Below are 16353 nucleotides of genomic sequence, written 5' to 3'. Positions count from 1 at the left end.
TGTCCTGGTGATGCTCTAAAGAGCTAAAACCTGCTTTTGTGCCGAAACTTCATTTTGTGCGTTCAGTCTCTTTCCTCTTTGGCACCCGGGAAGGTGTGGAAGGACAGCGGGAACACTCCTTGGCTGGTCTCTGCCAGGCACAGGCTCACTTCCCCAGGGACAAGCAGCGAAAGAGCGTCACCATGTGTGCCCAGAGCTTCCTGGAGGGGCTGCTGACTGTCGGCCGGCGGTCTGCCTTTTGGAGACAGAGGGCTTAGTTTCACGCTGTGACCTCTTACCATTGCTCTTGTGACTTCCAACATTCCCGGGCAGGAGCGGCTGCACAGCTAGCGGTGCGGGCAGGAGGCAGAGCTGCCCTTCCTGCTGGGGACATGGAGGGGACGATGCTGCTGGAGTCAGAGCATCGGTGGCTTTGTAGCTCCCAAGCTCGGCCACGTTGGCCCAAAGCAGCGCAGGATCCTTGGACGGTGGGAGGCAGAAAAAGTGATTCACCCCAGCATGGCCCTGCAGAGGGGAGGGAAGGCTTCAGTTTCAACTTTGGCTTTGGCTCTGGCGTGGCCTTCTCCTTCCCTCTGTTTCACAGCCCAGCAGAGCAGCTGGTGCTTTGTGGCAAAGACGAAGCGTGTGGGCAGGCGTTGTCCTGGACCACTGGAAAGAGTGGCTGTCCTGCCGCTCTCTGGAGGGTGCTGGGTCCTCCTCTGGCTGAGGTGTCTTCTTTCCTGTTAGACCTCAGGAAGAGGAGATAACCCAGCCTGCAGAGCATCCTAGGGCTGGGGCTCCTGCTTTGTCTCTGTCTGAGCAGAGTCCTCGCTGGGGACTGAGTGTGACCTCATCCATGCTCTCGGCATCTGTAAGCTCAGCCGTGGTAAGTTAAACCTCGACTTCAGCCTTCCTCGTCCGAGGATGAGGACCATCTGAGTTGCCAGGGAGGAGACCAGGGGGCTGGTGTCTTTGCTTGTGCCTTGAAGGACTGCGGGGACAAAGCAGCAGAAGTGAGGTGACAGCCCCGTATCCCTTCCAGGCAGGGCACATTGCACCCCATGATTCCCAGGGCCAGGAGGGAACCAGGGGGCAGATGGCTCGGCTGGAACCTGCTGGTCAGGAATACGCCCCTCCCGAAACACCCCTCTTCCCACAGATGTGCTGGGACCAGAGCCCCCCTTGCCCAGGCTGGGGGGGGAGCTCCATGCCAGGGTCCTTCCTCCTCCCCGCTGCCCTCACTCACTCTCTCTGATGTACTGCACCTTCTTGTGCTCATCCACATCCCGTCCAATGAGTCCTGGGGGGACACAGCATGTCAGGGACCCCACTGGCCATCAGGGACCCGCCACCCAGCCTGTCTGGCCACACGGTTCCCTGGGGAGGGCTGACCCCAGGGTGCAGCATCGGGGAGGGGAGGGATGCACCTCCTGCCACCCCTACCTGTGCAGGCAGGAGTGGGAGGGGGTGAAGGGGTGCCCCACAGGTCCTGCGCCAGGACACAGGTACCCTGGGAGAGGGAGGGACCCTCGGGCTAGGGGCTCACCGATGAACCTGACAGCCTCCTGCCGCAGGGGCTCCTGTGGGCTCTGCAGGTAGGTCTGGCTCTGGCACAGGTAGTCCTTGGCCCTGCTCCTCTTCCTGGCCAGCTGGAGAGGAGAAGGGTGCAGAGCTGGCACAGAGGTGGCCCCCTGTTGGGCCATCCCCCCACCCAGGGCTACCCTTCTTCCCCCCAGCAGGACATTCCCAGCTCTCCGCTCTCTGCACTGGGGTTCGGAGGGAGCAGAGGGCTCCCAAGCAATGCTAGGGTGCCATCCTGGTGGCGGGGTCCCCTTTGGGACCCCGGGGGTGAGGACAGCCTGGAGCAGAGCCTGTTCCAGGAGGGTGGATGCAGCTGTGGGGACACAGCCCTTGGTCCCCTCTGCAGGGCTTACCCAGGGGTGTTGGGGCTGTGCTTACCAGGCACTCGCAGATCCTCCATGCCTGTGCCGTTTCGGCCAGTTGCGCCAGCTGCCCCCACTTCAGAAACTGGCCAGCGCTGCGGAGGGCTTCCTGGGAGGCCTGGTGAGCAGCAGAGATGCCACCACCATCATGGGGGGCACAGGACCCTGTGTCCTCCCTCTTGGTGGGGCTCAAAGCCTGTCCTGACCCATGCAGGGAAGACGCACCAGCTGGAGACTGATGCTGCCACCAGGTTCAGCACCCCAGGGGAAAAGAAGGGCAGCCACCCTTTCTGGCTGGAAGCCTGTCGGGGCTTCAGCGTTTCAGCTTTGGTGGCCCCAGGCTGCTGCAGAGCCATAGCCCAGTCTCTGGGGCTGCAGGGACCCGTGCCAGGGGCTGTGTGGAGGGAGCTGGGTGGGAAAGGGACCCACCTCCCCATGCATCCAGGCAGCAGGAGGAGAAAGGCAGCAGTGGGCAGGGAGGGGGGCTCTGCCTGTTCCTAGGGACTCAACAAGCTAGACCTCACAGTGCAGTGTCAGCATTGCCCTCCCCAAAGGACCGGTCAGGTTGGGAATCCCACCTTGGCCACGCTCTTGTCCTGATCATGCAGGTGAAAGAGCAGCGGCAGCAGGCTGTCCCACACCTTCTTCTTCATCTTCTTCTTTTCGGCACCCACCACGAGCCCCATTGCGATTTGGAAGAGACGGATGGAGAGCTCCCGCACGGTGTCCAGCTCCTGGGGGAGGAGGGGAGGAGGACCTCAACCCCAAGCTCATGGCAAGCAAGGGGCTGACATGGAGACAGACATCCCCCAAATGGCTGCAGGCAGCCCTGCTCCAAAAGGGAGCGAGCTGCGGCATTCAGATGGTCTGCCCAGGGGGACTGGGGTCTCCGGGGCTGAGGGCCAGAGAGGGAGACCCTGCAGAAGGCTGGAGGATGCTGCCAGAGCAGGGTGTGCATTGGTGGGGCTCAGCACGCCTGCTGCCATCCTGCCACCACCGTCCCCCGCTGCGGCAGGGAGGCCGAACCGGAGGGAGTCCTTGGGGGGGGGTTTGTGACACAGCACGGAGCCGCCGAGGGCAGCAATGGGGTCTGGGGACTGCGGGGCAAAGCATCCCCCTGCAGAGCACGGGGGCTGCGGTGGGAGGCATGAATGGAGGTGCCCAGTGAGGGGGGCATGGGGCTCTCCCCTAGCCTTACATCGTCGAAAAGCGGCTGGAGCTTGTCAGCCAGTGCCAGGGCAGTGAGGCTGAGCGTCTTCCCCTCCAGCAGCTGGAGCATGTTGCCAAGCACGGGCAGGGCCGCGGCGCTGGCATCACTGTCAGCACCCTGCAGCTGCTCCATAACATATGGCAGCAGGATGAGGGCTTTCCTTTCCTGTGTGAGACATGCCACCTCCTTTTTGTAAAGGAACCACCGATCACAGGCGTGAAAACCCTCTCCACGAACACCGGCCTCCCCGCTAGCTTCTCTGCAGGCAGTGCGGGTTACGAGGGCAAGGTCCCAGCAGACAGGGCTCATCAGCATGGCCATGGGAAGAGCAGGGCACAGAGGGGGAGGACAGACAGCACTGGCTCCTTGCCAGCCCTTCGGCTGCCCCCTTCTCCACCAGACACCCCTGGATAGGCTGGTGGGTGACTGGCGCTGCCTGGAAAGCTGCCCAAGCTGCCAGCAGCCCCTGCCATGGCTGCTGTGTTTCACCCTGGGGCTCAACACCTCACGGCCAGGCCCTGCAGACCCCACGCTCAGGCTGGTTGCTCTGCCGCCAGCATCCCTGCTGGGACGTGCTGGCAGTGGGAGCCCGTTCCCATCGGCACTGCTGCTTCTCTCCTTGGCACGGCACAGCCATGGGGCAGAGGGCCGGGGAGGCGGGAGAGCTGGCAGCAGCCAGCACAGCTCACAATGCCCAGGAAAGCCCAAGCTGCCATGTTACGCACTCTTCCACCCTGGGCTGCTGTCCCGGTTGCCCCCTACTCACTGTGTCGGGCCTCTCAGTGAGCCTGAGGATGGCCCTGAGCACCAGGCTGGGCATCCCCAGGCACTGGCTCTGTAGATACACAGGGAAGATTTCCAGGGCACGGTCCAGCTCTTCACTGAGGTTGGTACAGTTCAGCATCTGAAACACAGGCAGCGGGAGCCGGTAAGGTGCGGTGCTGGCTCCAACCATCAGCTCAGGACAAGGACGCAGGGCAAGACCAAGCCCAGACGGAGGCAGCAGGGATTGCGGAGGGTCCCCATGCCCCACACCACAGCACATTGCTTGCTCATCTGCTCCTCCATGGTACCAACCAGAGCCCACCTGCTGCCCCAGCTTTCCCCACAGCGGTGGTCATGGGAGAACCGAGCGTCGGGGGGAGCTTGGAGCGGTGCCATCAGGCTCACCTCGATGAAGAAGACCATGGCGACCATCTCCCAGGTGGGGTCCTCCGCACTGAGGAGCTCTGCCAGATGGCAGAAGATGGTGGAGCACAGGGGACTTGGGGTCTTCATCATCTCCCTGACAGGGGGAAGGAGGCACCGTCAGGCCTGAGCCAGGCAGGCACATCTTTTGGGGGTTTGCACCAGCCTGGACACCACCAGTCCGTACCACTTTCTCCGAGTAATGGGGACCCCACTGCCATCAGCCCCAAGGGAGGGGGTGGCATGGGGTGCCCTGTCCCCAAGCAGCAGGGAGAAGGGGCTCTCACCTGGCGATGATGCGCACTCCCATGAGGTGGGTCTGGGAGCTGAGCAGGGTGTCCCAGCCACCCTGCACCTCGATGGCCAGTACCTGGCTCTCAAAGCCCATGCTGCAGAGCAGCACTCTCATGGACTGCACCGCAGACCTGCACAAGGAGAAATGCTCAGCTCCCACCAGGACCTGTGGCTTTGCTCTGGGTGGCTGGCAGGGATGAGAGGAAAGGGGATGGAGCACCTGATGGGAGTGAGCAGATCCTGTTGGTGCTCCTTCCAGAAGATGTGCACCTCCTGCAGCGTCAGCTCCGTGGTGAACGACACTTGGAAAAGCAGTGCCAGGAAAAGCTGGGGGAAAATTGCCTCCACCTGCCACAGGCAGACAGACTGCAGGAGGATCTCGCTTATCGTCCTGGCTGCCTGCAGAAGACACCCAGACACCGAGATGTCCCCTCACCCCTGGGGAGGTCAAGCCTTGGGGTGGGCAGGGAAGGGGAGCAGGGGCCCCAGACAGCTGAGATCAGCCCCGGAGGTCAGCGAGCCTTCATCCAGCAACTCACAGCCAGGGAGAGGATGCGCGGGTTGTCCTTGGTGGAGGTGGAGGTCTTGCGCAGTGACTGGTTCATCAGCATGCTGAGTAGCTCCCTCAGCACCTTCTCTGCAGCCTGGGGCTCAGACATCATCGCCCTCCACATGGCCACGGCAACACTGCAGGGACCCGGGGCTCTGTCAGCAGGGACACCCCAGAGGATGGCGGGGCTGAAATCCCTCGGGAGGGTCTTGGGGCCCCTCTCCCAGTGCGAGAGGAGCCCCAAAGGCTGGTGGTCCCCTTACTGGGTGCACATCGGGGAGCACTGCAGCAGGCTGGCCACCACCTCGCTGGGGTGCTTGCCCGTCAGCACCAGCAGGGCCCTGTCCAGGCTTTTGAGGGCTACCACCGCCCTGACGGAGGGCAGGCTTCTGTAGATGGCCCACACGATGTTCAGCACCTGGAGGGGAGACACAGGTGGGAGCGGGGATGTCAGCACGGTGAGCGCGGCCATTTGCCCAGCTCCCACTGGGAGCTGCTTCTGTTCCTATTGCGGTATGCCAGCTTGAGACGGCGTCAGTGCTAGCCAGGCACCGAGCCAGGGGAGGAACAGTCCCCCAGTGGGCTGGAGCATCAGCCGTGCCACCCATGGGCTATTCACCTGCCCCGGCTGGAAGGCATGGTCCGCCACAAGGACATCCACCATGTGGGCAGCCAGGCTGATGCTGTAGGCGCTTGGGGCTCTCAAGCTCTTGATAGCCATGAGGATGACGTCTGCCCGGTCGGAGGGCTGGAGGTATTTTGTGAACATCTGCAGGATGAAGGAGAGGAGGGGAGATTTGTTGCCTAGAGCATCACCCAGAGCATCTCGGCTGTGCAGTGAGAGCAGGACACAGAGCCAGGCTGCGCTGGGGAGGAGACCGATGGTGGGCGTCAGGGTCCCACAGGGAACTGAAGCTCCCTGAGGGCCTTTGCCTAACCCCTGCTCAAGAACAGCGTGAGCCCGTCATCCCCATGCATTGGGTGTCCCTTCACTCACACTGAGCCAAAGGCACTTCTTACCAAGAAGATTTTGCCGATGTGGCTGGTGTGCAAAAGCTGCCAGGGCTGCGTTGCTTGCCAGCCCTCCTGGAGCTGCAGCTGCCCTGTGTCATGCAGCCAGGGCCACCTGCCTGGGGAGGAGCAAAACCAGGGTGCTCAGAGAGAGGGTGCAGAAGTGGAGGTGCAGTCTGAGAGCATTGGGCAGAAAAGTTGCTGACAAAGAAAAAGGGCACCAGACAGGTCCAGGGAGCAGATACCCAGGGAGGGTCCAGGGCTATTGTGAGCGGGGGCAAGGCGAAATGACTTTTCAGACTGCAGGCAGGCAGGCAGGTTGGATAAGGCTTTCTCTCGACAAGGAGAGCGGCCCCTGACTGCCCATGCCTGGGGGATCCAGCCCGACACGGCTTGTCTTACTTCTCTGCTGCAGGACAAAGGTGTGCAGGTGATGGAGAGCTTCTGCAGCCTCGTGACGGGTCCCCTTGTCCTTGCAGGTGCAACAGAGGGTGAGGTGCCCCACCAGCTTCCCCAGCATCACAAACTGATGTGTCTTGGAGCACTGATGCCTGAGGACTGTGGCTTGTGCAAAGCAGGGGCAGACCTGGGGGAAGAGAGGCAGTGTGAGCACAAGGTAAGCCCAGGCACAAGGTGAGCCCCAGCTGCTCTCAGAGCAGCTAGGCAGCAGCCAAGAGCAGGGCAGGGCTGCCGGACCCAAGTTCCTGCCTGTGCCCGGGGCAGCCCTGCCCTGCCCTGCCCTGGGAGAGAGCATCGACAGGACAGGGGCAGGGCAAAGACCCCTGCTCCCGACCTGCTGGCTGGGTGGCCAGCTTCCCTGGGAGGTGCCGGGGCTCAGGTGCACAGGGACAGGGCACTGGGGCTGCCCAGACCAGGAGCTCAGTACCTGCGGCAGGGAGTAGGTGGTAATGAAGTTGGCCAGCCTGGCAATCCGTGCCATGGCCCTCTCCTGCACCGCTGCCAGCTGGGAATTGGTGAAGGGCAGCAGCAGCTGGGAGGAGAAAAGCTGCTGGTGTGCCAGGGAGGTGGCATGGCACAGCATGGTATGGCCAGGCTTGCTCTGGGGCAGTGCCTGGGATGGGGCATGTGTCCTTCTTGCCCCTCACAGCAACCTGCTGCAGCCAGGCAGGTTGTTGCATCCCGCTTCTTCTGCTGCCTCTGCTGCCTTCCATTCACTCCCCACCAAAAAACATCCCTCTGCTTCCCACCCAAGGACTCCAAGGCTTTGGGGTGACCACCTCACTGGGGACCTGTGGTGGGGGCTCTGGGATATGGCCCATGGTGAAGCTGGAGGGGGAAAGCCCCAGGGCTAGGCTCCCCTTGCCAGACAGGCAGGTCCATCTGGAAGGCAGTGTTGGGGAGGACGGGCAGCGGGCAAGGCTGCAGAGGTGGGGTGGGCTGGGGCAGGAGAAGGTGCTCTGGCAGCAGCCAGGAGGCAGGGGAGTTGGTGGGGGGCATGGCTGGTAAGGAGGGACGTTCCCTGCCCCCCTCCTTGCACCAGGTGCTGGGGGCGGGCACCGCTCAAGCCAGGGGTCACTGCCCATGGGGACCCTGTGCCAAGGCCAGACCTCCAAGATGTTCTGCAGCTCCACAATGCCGAGGGTGCCGGCGCTGCGTACCAGCACCTGCAGCATGCTGTCCATCGTGGCCAGGGTCTGCGAGGGGGACAGAGTCTTGGGGGCAGCGCTGGAAGCCTGGCAGGGGACGGCCATGGCCCTGCGGTGCCCAGGAAGGGGCCTCGCAGCCAGGGAACTCCCCGTGGTTCACCCCTGGCATACCTTGGAGTAGAGTGAAGCATCAGGGCCCTGAGTGTCCTCCTGAGGAGGCAGGTGGAAGATGCTGCAGAAGCAGACATAGAGGAGGCTGCTCTTCTTCTCCTGCAGAAGCAGCCCCACTCTGCTGCGGGGACAGAGGAGGAGGCAGACCCTGGGCTTAGAGACCTGAGCTGAGCCCCATGCCATGGGGGACACTTCAACCCCCCATGACACTGGCACTCGCCTTTGCGGGGAAAACCCTGTGGCACCCCCTGCCCTGTTCTCTGCCTCCCTCTCAGACCCAGGACCGGGGATGCCCCCCATCTGGGACCAGTGCCGTCGGGGCCACCAAGCTGGGGGCTGGGGCAGGTACCTCATGGAGGTGATGGCCAGCATGGCTTGCTGCTGCACCATGATGCCCTGGTGGCCAGCGGGCTCCTCTTGCAGCAGCACCTGGGGAGCACAGCAGCATGGGACAGCTCAGGACGGGGCAGTCTCCTTCGCCCAGCAAGAGCCTGCAGGGCTGGCAGAGCCCAGGTGCCCCCATCCTGGCACCCCCTCCCCACCCAGCACCCAGTGGTCCCAAGCCCCATGGCTGGAAAGGCTGTGCCCATCACAGAGCCACAGGCTGGCCAAGGGACCTGCAAATGTCCAGCCGGGCCACCCAGGTGGCTTTGGGGCATCTCCAAGGATGGAGACTCAGAGCAGTGCTCATCCGCAACCCCCTTGCCTGGCCAAGCCCTCACCTGCCCCTGGGGCTGTGTCGCTGCCTGCTGCCCCTGCCCCTGCCTCAGCCTGACTGGCCGTCCCCTCACCTCGATGGTCTCCACCACCTCCAGCTGGCAGAAGTAAAGCATGTCCCACACGGTAGAGTCCACACTGGTGGTGCTGCAGACGGTGCAGATGGAGGCCAGAAACCTCAGCTTCTGGGCCTCTTGCTGCCAGCCGGGGAGGAGGCAGACAGACAGACAGTGTCAGGGGGGAGAGACAGCCGGGTGGGGGGCCCAGCACAGCCCCCAGCACCTTCTGAACATGGGACAGGGGTCGAAAGACAGGCTGGGAGACACGGGCGCAGCCTCATAGAAGTGGCCACGGATACCTTTGGTCTGCTCCTGAGGAAGGCTCGAACGATGTCCAGGGTATTATCTTCCTCCCTGGGCACAGCCAAGGTGGAGCAGCACAGATCTGGCCAAGAGAGAGCAGGCAGGGCTGGGGGGCAGGCAGCGGGGAAAACCCGAGCCCTCTGCCCAGCTCCCAGGGATGCCACGAGCCCTTGCTCAAGGCTGGGACACTGGTGTCCCCTGTGTGCCCCAGGGGAGAGGGTGTGATGCTGGAGGGCAGCATGGGGAGGAGGCCCTGGTGTGCTCTGCTGAGGGACACGCTGGCACCAGGGCACAGGGAGAGTCCCTGACCCAGGAATGCCATAACAGAGCTAGCTTCCTGGCTACTGCGCTGTGGGAGCTCTGATGCCAGTCTGGCTGGGGGATGCGAGCCTGGCACAGGACGGGGCAGGGCAGGGTGGGCAGCCCCCTGGTCCACAGCACCTGCACACTCACCTGCCTGCAACAGCTGGACCTTGCACATCTCATCAGGCTTTGGCCCGGAGCCGGGAACCAGGGCAGCTCCATCCTTCTCCTCCCAGGCCTGCCTAACGTGGCCAGGGGGTCTCTCCGCCATCCTGCAGGAGGGAGGGAGGAAAGGGGTGAGGAGGACCCCCTGCCACCCCAGGGGCGGTGGGGGCAGAGGTGGCTGTGCTCGGGGCTCCTTGCTCCCATCCTGTCCCAACACTGTCCTCCCAGACACTGTGGGAGCAGGGCTGGGTGACACAGGGTGTCGCAAAGTACCCCAATGTCACTCCCCTAAGCCCCCTGATTCCCCCCTCCCCAGAACCCCTCTGGCTGCCCCGGAGCACATGGACCCCTCCTTGCCCTGGGGGGACGGGACTGGCTCCCTCTTCCTCCTCCTCCCGCTATGGGGCTGGGGTTTGTCTGTATGGGGGCATCCCCCTTGTCGCAGAGACCCCTCTGTCCCGTGTCCCTCACTCCCAGGGCCTGGTGCCGCCCCCAGCCCCTCAGGCACGCCGAGGCTCTTCCCTCGTCCACACGAGGCCCGGGACGAGGCCCGCCGGGCTCCCCTCACTCGAAGGCAGGTGGGCACACAGGGACACCGGAGGCCTTCCCATGCGCTCAGCTGCAGCCGCAGCGACCTGTGACTCTTGGGGTCAGCTGGGTCCCCCCGGTTATGGCTGCCGTGGCAGGCGGCAGGGTTCCACCAGCCCTTGGCTGGCACCAGGGACGGGGGGGGGTTCCCCCTCTCCCACTCCCCGAGGCCTACGGCCCCGTTAGGCCCAGCCCGGGCCTGCTGGGCCGTCCGAGCGGGCGCGGGGGCCCGGCCCGGCCCGGCCCGGCCCGGGGTGCTGGGGGGCGGCGGTACGCCCAGGGTGGTGGGGCCGGGAGCGAGGTGGCGTGGGCACAGAGGGGTCGGTGTGTGGGGACGGGCGGGAGGTGAGGCGAGAGGCCGGTGGGCAGCGGGGGGCAGCGGGACGGGCCACGGCGGCGGGGAGCAGGGCGGACGGCGCCCCGGCGCAACGCGCATGCGCGCAAGAGGGTGGCGTGAGGGGACGCGGCCTCCGGCCGCCAGGGGGCGCGGTTCGGGCGCCGAGAAGTGGCGGCAGCGGAAGTGAAGGCTCGACGGCGGAAGCGGCGGCGGCGGCGGCGGCGGGGCCGGCAGGTCGGTACGGGCGGGAAGGGGACGGGAACGGGGGAGCGGGGGAAGAAGGAAGGGGGAAAGGGGAGGGGGAGAGGGGTCCGGTGATGGGTCAGCGATGGGGTCGATGATGGGGTCAGGGATGGGTCAATGATGGTCAGTGATGGGGTCAATAATGGGTCCAGTGATGGGGTCAGTGCTGGAGTCAGTGATGGGGTCAGGGATGGGTCCAGGGATGGGTCCAGTGCTGGGGTCAATGATGGGCTCAGTGATGGGGTCAGGGATGGGTTCAGGGATGGGTCCAGGGATGGTCAGTGATGGAGTCAGTGATGGGCCCAGTGATGGGTCAGTGCTGGGGTCAGTGATGGGCTCAGCGATGGAGTCAGTGATGGGTCCAGTGATGGGGTCAATGATCAGTTCAGTGCTGGGGTCAATGATGGGCTCAGTGATGGGGTCAGGGATGGGTCAATGATGGTCCAGTGCTGGGGTCAACGATCAGCTCAGTGCTGGGGTCAACGATGGGCTCAGTGATGGAGTCAGTGATGGGGTCAATGATGGGGTCAGTGATGGGTCAGGGATGGTCAGTGATGGGCTGGGGGCCACGTGTTTGGGAGGTCCAGACGTGGGGTGGGCGCAGCGATCAGCTGGGTGGTGCCGTTCAGGTTTGTGCACCGTGTGCGGGTGTAGCGTGGTTTGGAGTGATGGGGGGTGCAGGCAGGGTGGCCTGCCCTGTGCGGGGGTGCAGTCTGTTTTGGGTGCTGGGGGAGGTGCCCTGGACAGACGTGTCATTCATGCTGGGGAAGCAGAAGCAGGCGCTGCGGTCGGCCGCGAGCCTGGGCTGCTTCCTGCCGCGCTGCCGCGCAGGCACTGACGGCGCGGGAGCCGGCAGCAGCAGGCAGGGTGAGTGTGAGCAGAGTGAGCGGCGGGAGCAGCGGACAGGGTGAGAGGTGGGCAGGGTGAGTGCAGGCAGGGTGAGCAGCAGGCAGAGTGGGCAGCCCCATGCCCCTGGGCAGGGCCTGGAGAGGGGCAGGCATAGGGAGGAACCAGGCACCTGGGTGGGTGAAGCTTGGTGCGGTACCGCAGGCAGAAGCGGCAGGAGGGCAGGCATGAGGGGGGCTTCCCCCTTCACTGGGGCCCCCCCCTCCGAGTGCAGAGGGGTGCTGGCAGGGTCCCAGCATGGGTTTGCTGGAGAGATGGAAGGAAAAGCATCACCCACCTGGGGGTGCCGATGGGGCCTCGGGGAGCTGCCTGGCCTCCAAAGCGGGGCGTGCAGGCTGGGCTGGGAGCTGGGGGTCTTGGAGCTGGGGGGGTGACTTTTGGGGACACCCTGAGGGTGCGGGGGGGGCAGGGCCAGGCCCTCCCCCCACCAGAGAGGGAAGCAGGGCAGTTTGCTCAACCCCAGCTGGTGAGCTGGTGCAGCGGTTCCTCCTGCTCTCTGCCTGTGGCTTCTCCTTCGCAAGGGGAATGGCTGCCACGCTGGGAGAGGGGTCCCTGCCGCTCACCAGTTGTGGCAGGGTTCTGCCCCCTTGGAGGCCAGCAGGGCCCCCCCAAGCCCTTGCACTGGCACAGCATGGCTGGGGTCCGCTTAGCTCCACGGCACTGCAGGCCTCTTTTGCAGGCTGGGGATACATATGTGATGAGCTGGCTGGTCTCAGGCGGGTGCCCAGGTGGCAGGAGCTGGTGGCAGGGCTGGGGAGGGGGCAAGGCCAGCCCTGTGCCTCCTGCCCCTGCCCCTCTGCCGGCTCGGCAGTGCCAGACCTGCCCACAGGTGTCTCAGCACGGGTGTCTGGAGCTGGAACCACGCGCCGCTTCCCTGCCGCGGTGCTGTCGTTCAACCTCGGACCCGCCGCTAACCCCTGCAAACCCATCTGGCCGTGCCACTGGGGAGCCATGCCTGCGCCGGGGCGACACACGAAGCCTGTCCCCTGCGGCCTCTAAGCTGTGGCCTACTTGGTCTCCTGTCAGTGAGAAGAATGGGCTCCATGTCGGAGGAACTCAGCCTGGTCCCTCTGCACCGGAGGCCGGAGCTGCTGGAGGCCTGCGCCAAGCTGCTGGGCGAGGAGTGGGGGAAGAGCCGGGCATCGCGGCTCCACACGCTCCAGCGCTCCTCGGATGCCTTCCCCATCTGCCTGCTGCTGCTGCGGAGCCGGGGCCCCGCCGAGGCCCTCGCCGCCCGGGAGGGTCCCTGCCAGCTCGTGGGCCACGTCCGGCTCTCCCGCGTGGCCGGCCGTCCCCGCGACCTCTTCGTGGAGAGCGTGGTGGTGGCCCGGGCGCTGCGGGGCCAGGGCTACGGGCGGCAGCTGATGGAGGCCACCGAGCGGTGGGCCCGGGCCCGGGGCTTCGGCTGCCTTCATCTTACTACCCACGACAAGCAGCATTTCTATGCCCACCTGGGCTTCGTCCTGGGCGAGCCGGTGCAGAGCGTGGCCTTCCTCAGCCCCGCCCTACCCGCCGAGGTGCTGCGGCTCTTCTCCGCCCCTCCTGGCACTGCCACTGCCACCGCCACCAGGCCAAGGGTGCCCTCTGCCCCCCCTCCTCCCCTCCCGCCCCCTGCCGCTCCCCCCCCGCCCCCCCCGCCAACCGTGATCTGGGCGAGGGGAGTCCTGGCCGAGAGCAGCGGGCAGAGCCTCCTGGAGACCCCCCACCGCGACGGCAAAGGGCTGCCCATCTTCTGGATGAAGAAGGACATCTGAGGGGCCGGGGCGCCGAGCTGGTGATTAAAAGCAGTGCGGGCAGGGGCTGCCTGCCCCAGTGCTGCCTGACTGCCTGCCGTTCTTCGGGGCTGACGCCAGCTCTCCCAGCCTCCCTGGTTTGCCCTGGTCCCATTGCAGGGGTGGGTGCCGGCAAAAATGCGGATCCCACACCCTGCCCTGTCTGGGCACACTGGATCTGCTCTCGCCCGGCCCCCAGCTCACCTGGCTGGAGCCCTGGAACCACCAGCATGGCAGGGAGCCGGGCCCACGTCGGGCTCTGGGGTTGGGACTGGTCCCGGGAGCGCCGCCCGGTCCCACCAGTGTCTCCTCCACCCAGAGGACTCGCTGTTGGGCAGCTGGGGCTGACAGCATGCCATGTCTGCCAGCGTGGCTGCCACTGTCCCCACTGAGCAGCCTGGGGAAACTGAGGCACACAATGGCTGGAGGGGCACCAGGGGGAGGAGGCCCCAGGAGGGTGAGGTGGGCTGCAGGGTCTCCTGCACTGCACCGTGAGGGGGGCAGGTGGCCAGGCCCCCCCCCCGAGGCAGTTGACAGCAGCGAGGGCCGGAGGCGCGGGAGCAGGAAGGTCAGGGAGAGCGGCTGGGCCCCGTGCCGGGGGATTAGCACTGTCCTTGCTGCGTCACGCGGCCCCCGGGCCCATCTCCGGTCTAATCCCCTCACCCCGGGCAGCTGGCCGGCACCAGGCAGGGACAGCTGGCCCCCCCCATCCCTGCCCAGCCTGGGGGGACAGAGCTGCCCCTTTGGCTCCACCACACCTCTCGGGGGACTCCGTCCCTCAGCAGGGCACCCAGCCTGGCTAGGCCCTGCTACAAAATGGGGAAGAAGGGGTCACAGTGCCCCTGCTACGGGCAGGGCTAGGAGCCAGCAGGGAAACTGAGGCACCGGGGTCAGCAGCTTGCAGTGCCGCACCAGAGCCGTGCCACGGCTGTGGTGGTGCAGGCAGGGACTCTGCACACCGGGGCACAGCAGGCAGAGGTGCCCACTGGTGGCACTGAGGCACGAGGTGTCTGAAACCCTCAATTTGCTGACTCCCGTGGGATTTTGGGGTGGGCAGCACGTGCCTGTGGGGCAGCCTGGCCCCTGTGGCCTATCCTAGCCCACCACGTGCCAGGGCGGCAGCGCCAGCACAGCCGGGGTGCCCGCTGCGCCCTGCCACTTCACCCCTGCCACTCTCCTTTCCCTGCAGGGTGCCGGCCCCGCAGGCAGCCGGCGACGCAGGATGGTGCTGGCGCTGGTGCTCTGGGCCTGCCTGGTGCTGGGCACAGTCGGTGGGGAAGGCCCGGCACCAGAGCCCCTGGTGGGCGGCCAGCCCTTCACTGTGGTGTGGAACATCCCCACCGGCCGCTGCCAGCGCCGCTTTGGCGTGGGGCTGCCCCTCGGTGACTACGGCATCGTGGAGAACCAGGATGGCCGCTTCGCCGGCCAGAACATCACCATCTTCTACAAGAACAAGTTTGGGCTGTACCCCTACCTGTCACGGCAGGGCGTCCCCCGCAACGGGGGCATCCCCCAGCGGGTCCCGCTCAGTGCCCACCTCGCCAGGGTGGCCGGGGACATCCGCCTCCTCCTGCAACACGCTTTCCGCGGCCTGGCCGTGGTGGACTGGGAGGAGTGGAGGCCCCTCTGGGCCCAGAACTGGGGGGCCAAGCGGATCTACCGGGTGGCCTCGGAGCAGTGGGTGCGGGACCGGCACGGCCTCCTGCCGGCACGGCGGCGGCTCCGGCTGGCCCGGTGGGAGTTCGAGCAGGCTGCGCAGACTCTGATGGAGGAGACCCTGCTGCTGGGACGGACCCTGCGCCCGAGGGGGCTCTGGGGTTTCTACCGCTTCCCCGACTGCCTCAACGGCAACTGGGCCAAGGAGGCCAACTACACCGGGCGGTGCCGGCCGGCGGAGGTGCGGCGCAACAACCGTCTGGGCTGGCTCTGGGCCGCCTCGGCAGCCCTCTACCCCAGCATCTACCTGCCGCCGGCGCTGCCGCCCGCCCTGCGCCGCCGCTACGTGCACCACCGGCTGCGCGAGGCCCTGCGCGTGGCCGCCTTCGGGGCCGACGGCCTCCTGCCCGTGGTCGCCTACTCCCGCCTCTCCTTCCGCCGCTCACCCAGATTCCTGGAGCTGGTAAGCACCGCGGGGCCAGGGCTGGCAGCGGGTGTGTTGGGGGTCCTGCTTGGCACTGGGACGTGGCCTGTGCCCCCCAGCCCGGTCATGTCTGTCTCTCTCTCTCTCCGTGGCAGGCTGACCTGGTGCACACCATCGGGGAGAGCGCGGCGCTGGGTGCGGCCGGACTCGTGCTCTGGGGAGACCTGTCGTACTCCCGCTCGGCTGTGAGTACGGGCCCTTGCCGCACTGCAGCTGGCACGCGGCGGGCAGCAGGACGTGGCGTGGGCATGGGACGTACAGGACGGCCACATCTCCTGTGCCCTCCGGGAAGGGGTGGCCGGAGGGACCCCAGTGCCGAGGCAGGTTCTCACTGGTGCTTCCCCCCCCCGCAGGAGAGCTGTGCCAGCCTGCGCCACTACCTCACGTCCACCCTGGGTCCCTACGTGGCCAACGTGACGGCAGCAGCCCGGGAGTGCAGCTTCGGGCAGTGCCACGGGCACGGGCGCTGCGTGCGCCGGCAGCCCCACGACCTGGGCAGCCTCCTGCACCTTGGCCCCGGTGCCAGCCCGCTGGCCTCTTTCCGCTGCCACTGCTACCGCGGCTGGGCCGGTGAGGGCTGTGCCCGGCAGGTCCAAACCGGCCCTGCTGCCTCCTGCCTGGCACCCACCCACGCTCATGGGCTCTACGGGCAGAACGATCTCCTGCCCTCTGACACCTGCCTGCCACGGGGCACGTGGGGCTGGTGACCAGGGCCGGGGACCGCCATGGTCCCCTACCCTAGCAGTGCTGCTGCCCGGCGCTTCCTATGGTCTCATTAACTTAAATAAATCCTCCTGACACAGCTGGCATGGTCCTTGTGGGCAAAGCTGGGGGGGGCTCCCTGGTGCCCCCAGGCTGGGCACAATT

At 66.0% G+C, this 16353-nt stretch overlaps 3 protein-coding genes across 4 annotated transcripts; 2 read left to right on the top strand and 1 right to left on the bottom strand.

Annotated features, from left to right (window-relative positions):
• Positions 1-372: 372 nt before the first annotated feature.
• On the bottom strand, positions 373-9985 carry LOC128136467 (maestro heat-like repeat-containing protein family member 6). Its single transcript, XM_052776067.1, has 22 exons — positions 9593-9985; positions 9029-9224; positions 8745-8867; positions 8303-8382; positions 7954-8074; positions 7744-7830; positions 7062-7166; positions 6578-6761; positions 6185-6294; positions 5784-5933; positions 5428-5582; positions 5154-5301; positions 4835-5013; positions 4608-4745; positions 4303-4417; positions 3899-4036; positions 3121-3297; positions 2501-2656; positions 1939-2040; positions 1526-1628; positions 1226-1279; positions 373-970 (listed from the first exon to the last, which is right to left on the bottom strand). Exons 1-22 carry the CDS (start codon positions 9604-9606, stop codon positions 765-767), a joined length of 2841 nt encoding a protein of 946 aa, XP_052632027.1. The 5' UTR covers positions 9607-9985; the 3' UTR covers positions 373-764.
• Positions 9901-13388, top strand: LOC128136329 (N-alpha-acetyltransferase 80-like). Its single transcript, XM_052775650.1, has 4 exons — positions 9901-9919; positions 9978-10078; positions 10275-10659; positions 12601-13388. The coding sequence occupies exons 1-4, from the start codon at positions 9901-9903 to the stop codon at positions 13326-13328; spliced, it is 1233 nt and encodes a 410-aa protein (XP_052631610.1). The 3' UTR covers positions 13329-13388.
• HYAL3 (hyaluronidase 3) lies at positions 10611-16289 on the top strand. 2 transcript variants are annotated; one of them, XM_052776070.1, is made up of 4 exons: positions 10611-10663; positions 14556-15465; positions 15582-15671; positions 15840-16289. In XM_052776070.1, exons 2-4 carry the CDS (start codon positions 14569-14571, stop codon positions 16191-16193), a joined length of 1341 nt encoding a protein of 446 aa, XP_052632030.1. In that variant the 5' UTR covers positions 10611-10663; positions 14556-14568; the 3' UTR covers positions 16194-16289. The 2 variants fall into 2 exon arrangements, with proteins under 2 accessions (XP_052632030.1, XP_052632029.1); XM_052776069.1 differs by having other exon boundaries at positions 10631-10659; positions 14536-15465.
• The last annotated feature ends 64 nt before the right edge of the window (positions 16290-16353 follow it).

The sequence above is a fragment of the Harpia harpyja genome, chromosome Z (genome assembly GCF_026419915.1).
Source record: "Harpia harpyja isolate bHarHar1 chromosome Z, bHarHar1 primary haplotype, whole genome shotgun sequence".
NCBI lineage: Eukaryota > Metazoa > Chordata > Aves > Accipitriformes > Accipitridae > Harpia > Harpia harpyja.
The sequence above is the reverse complement of the archived record's forward strand: the minus strand, read 5'-3'. Positions and strand labels throughout refer to the sequence as shown.